This window comes from Phacochoerus africanus, chromosome 15 (genome assembly GCF_016906955.1).
Source record: "Phacochoerus africanus isolate WHEZ1 chromosome 15, ROS_Pafr_v1, whole genome shotgun sequence".
NCBI classification, from domain to species: domain Eukaryota; kingdom Metazoa; phylum Chordata; class Mammalia; order Artiodactyla; family Suidae; genus Phacochoerus; species Phacochoerus africanus.
The window spans coordinates 113,388,177-113,403,361 of record NC_062558.1 but is presented as its reverse complement, the minus strand read 5'-3'; the positions used below and the strand labels follow the sequence as shown (position 1 = coordinate 113,403,361).

Sequence of the window (15,185 nt, the reverse complement as noted above, 5' to 3'; positions counted from 1 at the left end):
GCAGGTGGACACCACAGCCACACAGCTCACCGCATAGCCAGACTCTAACCCACAGACCAGGGGTCGAATCTGTATCATGTATTCTAGTGGGGTTCTTTTTTTTTTTTTTGTCTTTTTACCTTTTTTTGGGCCGCTTCCGCGGCATATGAAGGTTCCCGGGCTAGGGGTTGAATCGGAGCTGTAGCCACTGGCCTATGCCAGAGCCACAGCAACGCGGGATCCGAGCCGCGTCTGCAACCTACACCACAGCTCATGGCAACGCCGGATCCTTAACCCACTGAGCAAGGGCAGGGACCGAACCCGCAACCTCATGGTTCCTAGTTGGATTCGTTAACCACTGCGCCACGACGGGAACTCCTCTAGTGGGGTTCTTAACCCACTCAGCCACAACAGGAACTCTCGGGTATATCTTTTTCAATCTTTCATTTTGTATACGAGAAAATTGAAATTCGGAGACGAAAATTTGCCAAGTTGACCAAGCTTTACAAGGTACTTTGCAGAAAGCAGGCACATAGTATATATATGTTGAATGAATGAGTTTGTTTTCATCGTTCACTTTCAGAGTTGCAATAAAGATATTGAAACATATATCTTTCCAAACTTTGTCAGTGTTTCTAGAGTATATATTTATTCCGTAAGCGTAATTGCTAATTTCAAGTGCCATATTTTTTAAAAAGTGTTAATTCAACTTTTTTAGGGTAGTTATTCATTTATTTATTATTATTACTTAGCAACACTTTCTATTTTTAATTCAATTTTTACTTTATGTTGGATTATAGTTGATTTATTTTATGTTGGATTATAGTTGATTTACAATGTTGCGTTACGGCTAATTCTACTTGCAGCCAGCGGACCCTTGATAATGTTTCTAATTCCTTACTCGCGGTGCATTTCGGGAGTCGTAGTCTTTGTGATGCTTGCTGGGAGTCGTGGTTCCAGCCAGCCTCAGGCCGCAGGCGCGGGCTACCTGTCATGCGTCAGGCTTTAGGACCCGGTGGCGCACAGCGGGCCGGGGGAAGGGTTGGGGGAGGTCGGGAACGCGTCCGTGAGGCCGGAGCTGCGGCGGCGTCGGTGGCGTCGGGAGCGAGCGGGCCCGGGAGCGGCGCGGGTGGTGGAGGTGGAGCCAGGGGCTCGGTAAGCGGCGCGCGCTCGGGCCGGTCTCCGAACCTGGCCACCCTCTTTTGGTGCAGCCATACCAGGCCTTGGCCCTGAGGCTGCCCTGGGGGGGCGGGGCCTGTGCTCGCCTAAGGGACGACGGGGGTGACGGGGGGAGAGGGAGGGAGGACAGCTGCTGAGGCGGGCCGAGGCTGCGTGCGGCTAGGAGGCTGGGCCCAGGGCGACGGAGCGGAAAGAGAAGCGACTAGCTCTTCCAGCGGCCGGTCCCTTTAACTCTCCGGTACCAGTCACGTCCCTCCCGCTCTGGGTCCCTGCTGGGCCCGCCTGGCAGCCGAAGCGCTGACCTTTGACCCCAGCCCGAGGCTGACCCCGACTCCTTAGGCTACCTTGGAGAGCCCTCCACCAGCTAGTTCCCACCCCAGGGTGGCCTTAAGCCCAGACGGGTCCAGGGGTGAGACTTGGAGTAAGACCTCAAAGAAGATCTGCCCCAAGTCTTCAGGTGTCCCGAAAGGGCCCCATCCTGTTCTTTTCTACAGTCTCGACCACCGGCTTCAGCCCACCTTTTATACCCAATCACTGAAGCTACTGTGTTTTCAGTGTGTTATTTGGTGTGAGCCTAGGAAACGAACCTCTTCCTAGGCAGGTGTAGGAAAGAAACAGGAGAAAAAAACTATCAGAAGCTGAGGAGTGCTGCCTCTCATGGGGAAGCAGAAACTTGGGAAGGCCCAAGTAAATGTGGATATCTGACCCTTCTCAGTTCTTCCTTTCCAGAAAAAGTTTTGAGCCTAGTGAGAGCTGTTTCTTTGTATTCTGTCTGCTCACTGACTTTGTAAACCAGGGCAAATAGGATTTGTGTTCCTGCTCTTAACTTAGCACAGTTAACTGAAATTGTTTTGCCTTCAGTTGGTCTTGTGTGCACAGTACTTCCTATGTGAAGGCTTTCCTAGATATTAGATCCGCTAGAGAAAGGCGGATCCATCTTGTTAGGATTGTGAAGGGAAACTCTCATTCTTTCCTTAGTGAATAGGGTAGCCTCTAAGGTATTTTCATTGGGTGTTTATGCATTATAATTCATTTGCTTGTTTAGCATTTGAATAATAATGATGCTGCTGATGAAAAACTTGTTGAAAACTCAAAACAGTTATGAAACTTGGAATCTTTTTTTTTGGCCACCCTGTGGCATATGGAGTTCCCGGGCCAGGATCAAACCTGCGCCCCAGTCACAGCTGCTGTAATGCCAGCTCCTTCACCCAGTGTGCCCAGCTGGGGATCAAACCTGCGACCCAGAGCTCCCAAGACACTGCCCTTCCCGTTGTCCCATAGCGGGAACCCCGAAAGCTGGACTTTTATACAGACTCAAGTTCAAGAACCCATAAAATTTGGGAAAATAACCAAATAACAAATTGACCCAGGATATATGAGGGTGAACTGTTTATTCAACACACATTTATTGAGCACTTACTATATATAACTGGTGCTGGGGTTGGAAACATGAGTATCTTTTCTCAAGAACATCAAGAGGAGTTCCTTGGTGGCCTAGTGGTTAATCTATCAATGTTGTCACTACTGTGGCTTGGGTTCGATACCTGGCTCAGGAACTTCTGTGTGCTGCAAGTGCAGCCAAAAAAAAAAAAAAATTAGACATATTCATATGAAAACTGTAGTGCTGTGTGTTATATATCCATTTAAAAGAGTTTATAGGTGTGAAGGAAATATTACCATTGCCTGGAGAGTCAGGGAAATCTTTACAGGGTGAAGATCCTTGAGTTGGGTGTCGGAAGATGAGGAGCTTGCACAAGAAAGGAAAGGCATTCTAGCTGGAGAGAACAGCATGAGTAAAAGCATGGTGAAAGTGAGGGGGAAAAATGACATAAGTGTCAGAAATTTGTCTGAAACAGGACATGTGTGTGGAGGAACTGTCAGGAGGTGAGAATGAAAAGAGAGTAGGGAGCCACTGGAGCTTTTTATGTTAGTGAGTGACAGAAATGTAGATTAAAGTAATGAGAAATTGAGTTTGCTTGGGGTGCAGTGGGTTAAGGACAGGCATGGCTCAAGTCACTGCTGTGGTTTGGGTTCAGTCCCTGGCCCAGGACAGGCCAAAATAAATAAATAAATAAAATAAGTAAAGGAAATGAGGCAGTGAGACCAATTAGAGTTGTTGCAGTTGACTGAGAGTCTGAATAATGGATTTTAGAAATACTTCTAAGATAATTGCAATAGGACTTGGTGACTTTTTGGAGAGACACAGTGGGGTAAGCTTTCTAATTTGAAAAAAATGGGTAAATGGGAATTTCATTGACCAGGACATGGATTTTAAAAAGTAGAGCAGATTTTTTTAAAGGTTGGGTGGCTATAGAAAGAAGTGTAAGGGAGGTAGTCTGCTGTGCTGAGATTAAGTTGATTGTGGGATGTGCGCATGGAGATGTTAGCAGGCAGCTCAAAACAGGGAGGCCTGGTGAACTTGATATAGCTTGGAGTGAGTGAGGACGTATATGAAGAAAATCCAGGGAAAATAAGCTTTATTCTATTTCTTTCTTCTTTTTTTTTTTTTGTCTTTTGTTGTTGTTGCTGTTTCTTGGGCCGCTCACGCGGCATATGGAGGTTCCCAGGCTAGGGGTTGAATCGGAGCTGTAGCCACCGGCCTACGCCAGAGCCACAGCAACGCAGGATCCGAGCCGCGTCTGCAACCTACACCACAGCTCACGGCAACGCCGGATCGTTAACCCACTGAGCAAGGGCAGGGACGGAACCCGCAACCTCATGGTTCCTAGTCGGATTCGTTAACCACTGCGCCATGACGGGAACTCCTATTCTATTTCTTTAAAAGGAAATATTAGAATATGCTCTTCTTCCACTTAAGAGAGAGCTTCTCAAGGCAGGGGCCATAACTCAATAATTTTGTGTTCTTTTTTTCCCCTTATACTATGCCCATGTTATTATAAGATCTCAATAAATGTTAGTTATTAATCTAGCAAGGAATCAAGTTACTTTGCCAGGTTGCAGTTACCTTTTGGGCTTTCCTTAAGATTACGGGAGTCTGTCTTATACTTAGGTGATATTCATGAGGCTTGTATGGTTCAACAGGAAAGGAAAATGAAGAGGACATGAGTGACGTGCTGCTTGAGGAAATTTAGGTCTTGAGCAGGAGATAGACGGTATTAATTTACAAGAGGCTGCTGCTCATTGAGAAGAGGATCTTACAGTGAATTCTCATTTGGGGAGATGTCAGAAAAATGTGATTTTTCAATCAGAGTTTCCTGAAATCCTGTCAATTTGAAGTTGGTTCCTCCTTTTGAAGGTGCAAGTGCATTCCTTCTTGTGTAAAATCATTTGAAAGGGAACCTGCAATAGTCATGTTTATTTAAACCTCTTCATCTGTATTACTAGTTTTTTTGGGATTTTTTGTTTTTGCTTTTTAGGGCTGCACCTGCGGCATATGGAGGTTCCCAGGCTAGGGGTCTAATTGGAGCTGTAGCTGCTGGCCACAGCCACAGCAACGCAGGATCCGAGCCGTCTGCGACCTACACCACAATTCATGGCAACGCCAGATCCTTAACCCACTAAGTGAGGCCGGGGATTGAACCGGCAACCTCATGGTTCCTATTTGGGTTTGTTTCCACTGCGCCATGATGGGAACTCCGTGTGTTACTAGTTTTTGAAAGTAGTCGGACTCAGTGGGTTCTGATGGGACCAGATTGAATTCTCTTCTGTGAAGCTACTTTACTTCTAATAGGTACAGACTATGGCTGCTTTCCAGAGTAGAGATTGGGGAAATCCTGATTTTGCCACTTGCTGCTTAGTCTTGTGAAAGTCCCTGAGTTAATTCCACTTTCAAGTGTAGGTTAAACATCCACTTTGTGCACTGTCCAGAGGGCTGCCCCGTAGTGGCTCATGTGCTTTTCATTGAATCAGGCTGATTCTGTCCTAGCATGTAGAAAATAGGGATGATGCTTGTCAGGTGATGTCTTCAGTTGACTGACTTTTCTTGGATAAAATGGGAGTGTTGATATTATGGATATCAGTTTGGAATTTCCATAGAACTTTAACTGAATCCAGATTTTCAATGTTCTACTCGTTAGCATGTGATTTTTGCATTAATGGGATATTCTCATAGGGAGAAGGTCTATGAAAGAGAGAGATTTAGTGGCTTACCACTTACTATCTGTTACTTTGGGCAAAATAAAATCCTCATTGTGAAATTGTGGGTACCTACTTCATCTGCTTATTGCAAGGATTAAATACAGTATATTTAAAGCACTTAAAACAGTGCCAAGTATGTAGTGAGTACTCAGTAGTGTTATTTATTATCATATACCACTTTGAATGGGAGACTGTGCTCTGAAAGATTTGGAGGAATGAGTGATGAATTCCATCCCCAGTCATTAAAAAAAGAAAAGTGATAGAGCAAGAGAATGGTGGCCTTTCCTGGAACTCTCTATGAAGGGAGTTTAAAAAGGTGGCTTCAAAAATCGGGCCTTGGGATTCTTTGATGGCCCAGCAGGTTGAGACTCCTGCGTTCTCCCTGCTGTGGCTCTGGTTGCTGATATATGGCGTGGGTTCGATCCCTGGCCCAGGAACTTCCATATACTGCCTGTGTGGCAAAAGGAAAAAAAATACAAAAACAAAACAAAACAAAAAACAGAGAATCTGAGATAAATGTTCCAACTCTCATTTAAAAAAAAAAAAAAAAGGAATTCCTGTTGTAGCTCAGCGGTAATGAACCTGACTAGTATCCACGAGGACAGGGGTTTGATCCTTGGCCTTGCTCAGTGGGTTAAGGATCTGGTGTTGCTGTGAGCTGTGGTATAGGTCACAGACGCAGCTTGGATTTGGCGTGGCTGTGGTGTAGGCCGGCAGCTGCATCTCTGATTTGACCCCTAGCCTGGGAACTTCCATATGCCGCAGGTGCAGCCCTAAAAAGAAAAAAAAAATGTGGGCCTCACTCTGTTTTCGTTTTGGAGGTATAAAAGACTTGGAATGACTAACAATAAGCAATTCAATAAAATAGAAAGGTGTTCTGGTTTTAGAATATCTGAGTGGAATTGGGAGAACCTGTGTCACACTGCCACTGCAAGAAGGTGTGGCAAGGGGTCATGTGGAGCAGCAGGATATGAACCTAGCAAGTAAGCTAAATCCTAGGGGGCCTTCAGAAAGAAAGAGGCATGTTAGGAGCTAGTTTGAGAAATGAAGGGTTGGGATTTGGAGTGGAAATGTCTTGCATTCTCTCTCTTTCTCTCTCTCTCTTTTTTTTTTTGTAGTTTGTACTTTTTAGGGCTGCACCCTTGGCATATGGAGGTTCCCAGGCTAGGGGTCTAATCGGAGCTGTAGCCATTGGTCTACGCCACAGCCACAGCAATGCTAGACCCAAGCTGCATCTGCAACCTAGACCACAGCTCATGGCAACACTGGATCCTTGACCCACTGAGTAGGCCAAGGATTGAACCCACATGCTCATGGTTCGTTACCTCTGAGCCACAGTGGGAACTCCCCCTCCCAGTTGTGACAACCAAAAACGTCTCCAGGCATTGACAAATGTCCCCTGGGAGGCAAAATTGCCCCAGTTGAGAACCACTGATTGTGATGATTATTAAAATTGTCTAATCTTGGGAGTTTCTATCCAAGCTTTTATTTCTCTCTCTCTCTCTTTTTTTTGGTCTTTTCAGGGCTGTGACCGCGGCATATGGAGGTTCCCAGACTGGGGGTCCAATTGGAGCTACAGCTGCTGGCCTACACCAGAGCCATAGCAGCTCAGGATCCGAGCCACATCTGCGATCTACACACAGCTCATGGCAACACTGGATCCTTAACCCACTGAGCAAGGTCAGGGATCGAGCCCACAACCTCATGGTTCCTAGTCAGATTCGTTTCCTCTGCGCCATGATGGGAACTCCTATCCAAGCTTTTAGATCAGTGTCTTGTATATACAAGTTAGGGTCCCTGCTAGCCTTTGTTCTAGTGTTCTGCATGGGTACTGTTAAATTTTCATATATAAGCGCACATATTACTTTAGATTGAGGAATAGCGTACATAATGTGAAGTATGCGACTTGATAATGCTTTTACACATGTACATATTTGTGTGACACCACTCAGATTAAGATAGAGCACGTTTCTGTTACCTCAAAAGGCTTCCTTATGCTCCTTCCTACTCATCTCCCACCCACGGTGACCACTATTCTGATCTCTATCACCGTAGACTAATTTTGCCTTTTTGAATTTCATAAGTTGAATCATTAGTTTGTGCTCTTTTCTTTTCTGGTCGCGGCCATGGCATGTGGAAGTTCCCAGGCCAGGGATCATACCTGTATCACAGCAGCAACCCGAGCCACTGTGGTAACAGAGCCAGATCCTTAGCCTGCTGCGCCACAAGAGAACTCCTGTACGCTTTTCTTTCAGACTTTTTTTTTTCCGACATTTATTCAATTTATCAATGTTGTTTCAATAATTTGTTTTATTTTTAATTTTTTTTTGTCTTTTTAGGGCCATACCCGAGGCATATGGAAATTCCAAGGCTAGGGGTCTAATTGGAGCTGTAGCCACTGTCCTGCAAAAAACCACAACCACAGCAATGCCAGATCTGAGCCGCCTCTGCAGCCTACACCACAGCGTATGGCAATGCTGTATCTTTAACCCACTGAGCAAGGCCAGGGGTCGAACCCATGTCCTCATGGATACTAGTCAGGTTTGTTAACCCCTGAGCCACAATGGGAACTCCAATAATTTGTTCTTTTAAATTTCTGTGTAAATTCTATTGTATATATTATATATATAAATATAAAATATAATTTTCCCATTCTACTGCTGATGGACATTTGAGTTCTCTATGTATTTAAAAAACTCACATAGGAGTTCCCATTGTGGATCAGCGGAAACAAACCCGACCAGTTCCATGAGGAGGTGGGTTTCATCCCTCGCCTTGCTCAGTGGGTTAAGGATATGGTGCTGCCATGAGCTGTGGTGGTGGTCGCAGATGTAGCTTAGATCTGGTGTGGCTGTGGCTGGCAGCTGCAGCTCTTATTAGACCCTTAGCCTGGAAACTTCCATATATGGCCCTAAAACCAACACCACCACAACAAAAAACCAAAAAACCTCACACCAATACTCCAATAAACTTTATAAAACATTTCAAAAAGAGAATGTTTATACTCTAGGCACTCTGGCCTTTCTAATTTTTTTAGGGCCACACCCGCTGAGCCAAATGGAAACTCCCACTCTGGCATTTCTGTTTGTCGAACATGCCAAGTGTGTTCAAATCTTGGAGCCCTTGCATTTGCTGTTGCCTCTGTCTGGAACTCTTTCCCCAGGATTTTCATATGACTGCTTTCTTCCTGTTGTTCTCATGTCAGTGCACATATTCACTTCTTATAGAGGCCTTTTATTCATTTTACTTTACTTTTATTCATTTTTCTTTTTTCCTCCTTCCTTTTTTCTTTCTCTTTTCCTTTTTCTTTTTTAGGGGCACACCTGTGGCATATGAAGTTCCCAGGCTAGGGGTCTAATTTGAGCTATAACTGCTGGCCTGCGACACAGCCACAGCAATGCCAGATCCAAGCCTTGTCTGTGACCCACACCACAGCTCACAACAATGCCATATCCCACCGAGTGGGGCCAGGGATCAAATCCGTATCCTCATGGGTACTAGTCAGGTTAGTTACTGCTGAGCCACAGCTGGAACTCCTCTTTTTTCTTTTCTTAATATGCAGGTTGATATGTTTTGGGATGTTTACCCCAGCATATACCTACACTATTGTTTTGGAGATTCCTTGCTAATAGTCCATTACAAGTATGAATCTAGAACCCCAGACCATTCCATTACATTGGAAGCCTACAGAGAGCTGTTCCATGCCTTCCTCCAATGTATTGAGATGTAATCAAAATATAACATTGTGTAACTTCAAGGTGTACAGTACGATGATTGATATACATATTTGTTGTGAAATGATTACCACAATAAAGTTAGTTAATATATTCATTATCTCATGTAGTTACTTTTTATGTGATGAGAAGATTTAAGATTTAATCTAAACAACTTTCAGATGTGTAACACAGTTTTATTAACTGTAGTCACTGTGTTGTACATTGATCCCCAAAACTTTCTTGTCTTGTAACTGGAAGTTTATACCCTTTGACCAACATCTCTTCATTTGCCTCATCCCCCAGCCCCTGGCAACCACCAATCTAATCTATTTCTATGTATTTGGCTTTTTTAGATTCCACATATAAGTGAGATCATACAATATTTGTCTTTGACTTATTTCACTTAGCATAATGACTTCAAGATTAATCCATCTTGTTGCAAATGGCAGGATTTCCTTTTTTGTTTGTTTTGTTTTTTGTTTTGTTTTTTTTTAATTGGAGCTATAGATGCCAGCTTACACCACAGCCACAGCAATGCCATATCCGAGCCAGATCCGACCTACACCACAGCTCATGGCAATGCTGGATCCTTAACCCACTCGTTGAGGACAGGGATCAAAGCTGCATCCTCACAGATGCTAGTTGGGTTCCCTAACCACTGAACCACGATGGGAACTCCAAGGATTTCCTTTTTTTATGTCTGAAAAATATTCTTTTGTGTGCATGTAGTGTGTTTTCTTTATCCATTTGCTCATTGATGGACACTTAGGTAATTTCTGTGTTTTAGTTATTGTAAATGGTGCTGCAGTGAACATGAGGGTGCCGTATCTCTTCAATGTAGTGACTTTATTTCCTTTGGACATATATGCAGAAGTGGAATTGCTGGATCACATGATAGTTTTATTTTTAATATTTAAGGAACCTCTGTACTGTTTTCCGTAATGTTTGTACCAATTTACATTCCCACTAACAGTGTACAAGTGTTCCCTTTTTTGCACATCCTTGCCATGGTTTCTTTTTACAGATTGGCAAATTGAAGCCCAGGAAGGCAAAGGAAACTTAAGGTTATAGAATGAGTTTATATGAATTGGGGAATTCTCTTGTGGCTCAGCAGGTCAAGGATCTGGTATTGTCATCGCAGTGGCCTGGGTTGCTGTTGTAGCATGGGTTTGGTCCCTGGTCCAGGAACTTCCACATGATGTGGGCATGGCCAAAAAAAAAAAATCGGGACCAAAACTTAAGACTTTTGTCATTTTGATTCTTTTCCAATTTTATTGGGAAATAATTGACATACATTAGTGTATAAACTTAAGGTGTACAACATGATGGTTTGATTTACATATAATGTGAAAGTATTACTTCAAGAGATTTAGTTAACCTTCATCATCTCATATAGATATAATACCAAGACTTTTGATAGATTAACTGGTAACTCTGGAAATCAGAGTGAATTTCTATTACATTAATTTTCTGATACTTGAGTTGGCATGTATTGTGCTCAGGAAGACAATAAAGTAAATAACTGGTTGAGTGTAGCTAGCATTCATTACATACTATAGCCTGGAAATGTTTGGCTTTAAGTTTTAACATCTTGATATTTGACTATCCTATAATGATGTGAAGTGATGTGCATTTAAGAAGTGTGTGGCTGAATTACTTAGAGATATAGTTCTTAAAATGTTGTATGACTTGCATCTTTCAGAGAGAAGTTGTGCTGTAGGTCATGGGACCAGCAGAAGCTGAGGTTTAGGAATGAAAGACTTCATTGATTTACCAGTGAGTTGGGGGGAATTGAAGCCATTCCTGTTTGGTGGTAGGGGAAATTAGTATTAAAAAGTTGCCTGATTCTTTTTCATACTTCGTCTATTATATCTTATTTTTGAGAAACTGTATTAAAGCTTAAGATGCCTTTTCTGTGGGATTTCTGTGGCCTTGCTCTGTCTGCTTCTTTGCTGGAAGGATTTAAAAACCTGGGTCAAAAGAAGTTATAGCATAGACATAGAATGCGTCTTTCTCTTCCTCCTGGTCCCATAGCATTTTCTTTGTACTTTTACCCTATTTATTTCCCATGATTTGCCTTGTGCTGTGGGTTATTCTATGCCATCTCAGCCAATAGATTTTGAGCTCCTAGAGGATTTGCTCTGGGTCTGATTTTCCTCTTTGTAACCCCTTAGTGCCTAAACTGGTGCTGTACAATATTTAGTTGTTCCTTATGTGTTTGTGGTATTTTGGTGATGCTGAGAGAATCATGAGATGATATATCTAGTTCTCTCCCCCTAGTTTTACTTGTTAGGAAACCGAAAAGCATAGCGACTTAGTGTCATCTAGTTGGGAGAGCTGTGTTCTGGTCTCAGTTCTGCTGCTTCTGCTGCTTGCTTGTTCCATTATGTCTTGCTGTTCTTCAGCTGGTGCTGTTCTCTCTGCAGTAGGGGAGGATTGTGAAAACCAGAGAAACATTTGGGAGGATGTAAACAAATTATTCTCATATTATCGATGTATTGCAGTTTACTTTCAAATTTGGGAGCATAGGCTTAATTTCTGGGACCCCAGAAAGACTTTTTGTAAGAGTTCTACACTTCTCCCAGTCTACTACCTAGAAGCACCCTTCTCTGCTGTGCTGTATGGGTAGAGTGCTGGCAGGAGGATGCGGCTTTATGTTGTCAGTTTCCAGTCACATTTCAGACAGCTTGGGTGGTAAATTCCATGTGCTTGTGATGATGACAGAGAGTAATGAGTTGAGGCCTTTGGTTGAATTTTCCCCTGCTTCAAATGGAAGGAGAGTGATGAAAAGAATTTAATTTCTCAGGAAACTTGGTACTTTGGATTGGAATTGTTTTCCCCTCCTCTCCTATTCCCTTTTGTTTATTAGAAAGTATTGATTTTGAAATAGAGAAAGTGAGTTTATTAGATTTGGGGTGGACATTGATTAGCTGTAACCTAATTATAAATCCTGAGAGGCAGAAGTTTGTAAACATGTGCTTTTCACATCCAGGAACTTGTGGTTCCCACTATTCCTGTTAATCAACTGGTTGAAGCCAAGCACATGCAAGATCTATATCCACTAAGCTTAGAATTGCATTGCTTTTGATTTATTTTAATAGGATCCTCTTGATTTCCAATTTATTCTCCTCCGATAAGGACATCTTCCTCTTGACAACCTATTTAAAAGACACAGGAATGTTTTGAATGGAGGCGGTATTTCATGCTTTAAGGCAAAGCCGAGATCAATATAGTATAAATTGCCCAAAAGAATCTTCTGTTTTTGTTGTTGTTATTTTTTCCTTCAGTTTTCTCTGGATCATAAAGGAATATAGGGCTTAGTGAGGCTTCAGTAGACGTGGATGTTACTAAAATTTTAGCTCAGACCTAGGACTTTTCCGGTCCCCCCACTTAGAATCAGTCAATGACAAGCACACACTGAGCATTTACCAAGAGCCAAATGCTTATAGAAAAAGTGTAAGATACAGTCCCTGTGCTAAGGATGCTTAATATCTAGTTGAGGAAATTTTCTGTTCTTTTAGCACTCAGAGGTGAATCTCCTTTTTGGCTATATGTACTGGAGAAAGATGATGTCTGAGATACAGTATTTTATTCTATTGGATGCATCTTTTCCTTAAACAAAATTTTGATTTGGATTTGAAAGATAGTGCATGTTTTGCTTTTGGTTTTTTTGGTTGCAGCTGTGGCATATGGAAATTCCTGAGCCAGGCATTGAACTCGTGCTGCAGTTGTGACCTGTGCCACAGCTGCAGCAATGCTGGATCCTTAACCCACTGCACCACACAGGAACTTCAATAATGCATATTTTTGAAAATCATTGAACAAAATTAATTTTTTGATGCTTTGGATTTGTCTGGAAGTAAAATCAATCTCTTCACTACCATCCCTACCTACTGTTGAGTGAGATTAAGTTTCACAACCAGAGCCTAGGATTTAAGAGAAAGACAGGAGTTTAGTCAACAATAGAAAGAATCTGGGTAGTGAGTGAATGTGTAAATCCACATGGTGACCTGTGGGATTTCAAGTTTTGACTTAAAAAAAATTGAGAATTCCTTGAAGCAAATGGGAAAATTTGGACATGATTCATGAAACTGTTTCTATGTAGAATTCAAAAAATACACTAAGGATTGTTCTGCAATATAGTGTTAGAAATATATAATGTATAGTTAAGTTTGAAAGGAATATGTTGTTATATTTGGTTATTTTGAAATTTAATTTTTGGTCTTTTAATTGCTGTTTTCTGTCAGGTGTCTCTTTCCAGAGGAATTTCTGAAGACAGTCAAGTGCAGTGTGATTTATGAGGCAGTGAAGGCCAAGTACTTTGCAGTGACAAGGACCTACTTACTTTGGGGAAATCAATGGAGCACATCAGTCTGCAGCACACTTCCTGCCTTAATGGTCCTAAGCTAGATCAATACTTGAAATTTAACTTCACCATCAGTCTGTGGGCAGTGTGTGCTTTGCAGCCTTCCTTCCATCAAACTCAAATATATGGCCAGACCTATTATAGATGGAGCTAGTTACATTTTCCTGCTTGGTTTTGGATCTGCTTTAAGTCTTGTCCACTGGCATGTTTTAAGGATGTAAAATGTGTTGTGTTGTAAGCCAAGTAATGATTTAAACCTTGAAATTACCTGATCAGAGGAGGGGGTATTGGACAGGTGCACAAGATCTATAACATGGCTGTTTTTTCTTCTTCCTAAAAAAAATTCCCATTGAGAGGTATTTCAAGAGACTCTCCAACATCTTTTTTTTTAATTTTAATTTTAATTTTTTATTTTTATTTATTTATTTTTAGAGACTCTCCAACATCTTAAAGAGCATTTCTAGCACTAACTGTGGCTTTCTTTTCATAGATTCTCTAATCATGGCACAGGTAGAGAAACGAGGAGGTTTGCTTCGGAAATCTTCAGCCTCCAAAAAACCACTGAAGGAAAAAGTGGTGCTGATGTATGATGAGATCTTCATGGTAAGGCCTGGAGCCCTGACATTCTGCAAAGCTCAGCTCCGTAGTTTCTTGTTCCAAAATGAGAAATAACCTCACTTCTGCCTGCTACCTTCTAGTTCTTCCGAGGGGGAAAGAGAGAGCAAGGGTGAGGGTGAGCTGTCTCATGGAAGAAATTATTTTTATTTTTTTTGCTTTTTAGGGCCATATCTATGGCAAATAGAAGTTCCTAGGCTAGGGTTTGAATCAGAGCTGCAGCTACCAGCCTGTGCCACAACCGTGGTAACACAGGATCCAAGCTGCAGCTATGACCTACACTATAGCTCATGGCAATGCCAGATCCTAACCTACTGAGCGAGGCCAGGGGTCGAACCCACATGCTCATGGAATCTAGTTTTGTTTGTAATTTGCTGAGCCACAATGGGAACTCCCTCATGGAGGAGATTATGTTAATTAATAAGATTGTTGTTATGTTGTTTTTCTAGCTTTTTGCCTTGTGCTGGCTAAAACAATTGGAAAAGAGGGAGGAATGCTCAAGAAGCTTCTTTCTGAATATCTTTAGGACTTACCCTCCTTGTAATTTAACTTGAAGACCTTTCTGTCCTAGATGTCCCCTTGAAGTCCACTAGAGTTCTGTGGTTCAGATTTTTTGTTTTAATTTTTTGGCCACCTTTGGCATATGGAATTCCCAGGCCAGGGATCAGAACCGAGCCACAGTTGCAGTCTACACCACAGCTGCCAGATCCTTTAATCCACTGTGTTGGACCAGGGATTGAACTTGTGTCCTGGTGCTGCAGAGATGCTGCCGATCCCCTTGTGCCACAGTGGGCACTCCATGGTTCAGATGCTTTTAAAAGACTCACTATTATATTCTATCTCAAATTGTTCGTGTGTAGAACAATTGCTTAGACTGTCTCATCCTCCAACTCTATGAGGTGACAGCTAGACTGGGGATTTCTTTGGGTCTTCAGAACTACTTATTGACCATGGTCCAAGCCCATGTGGTAAAATATATCCTATCAGGGAAGGTTAAGTAATTAGATGCCCTGCAAAGGTAGTTGTCTTCTAAAATCCTGGTCATAATTACTACATGTAAAAAGAATAATACTTGTAAAAGAGTTACCATATCTTGAGTTCCTACTATGTGCCTGACATTATTCTAAATTTCTCACCACATATATTAGGTCTAAATCTGACAAAAATGCTGCAAAAAGGCTATGTTTTTACATGTTCAATATAAAAGAGCATGTTATAATGAGAAGATTGGT

General features: G+C 42.2%; 1 protein-coding gene across 4 annotated transcripts in view; it reads left to right on the top strand.

Moving 5' to 3' along the window:
• The first annotated feature begins 1,007 nt into the window (after positions 1–1,007).
• The window catches only part of ARMH3 (armadillo like helical domain containing 3), a 194,417-nt gene continuing 180,239 nt past the window's right edge, over positions 1,008–15,185 (top strand). For 3 of the 4 annotated variants that reach the window (XM_047759736.1, XM_047759734.1, XM_047759737.1), the window contains exons 1-2: positions 1,008–1,134; positions 13,829–13,941. In XM_047759736.1, coding sequence (XP_047615692.1) covers positions 13,840–13,941 — 102 coding nt within the window. In that variant the 5' untranslated portion in view covers positions 1,008–1,134; positions 13,829–13,839. Of the gene's footprint in view, positions 1,135–10,674; positions 10,749–13,828; positions 13,942–15,185 lie in introns of all 4 variants that reach the window. The other variant, XM_047759735.1, reaches the window with a different exon arrangement.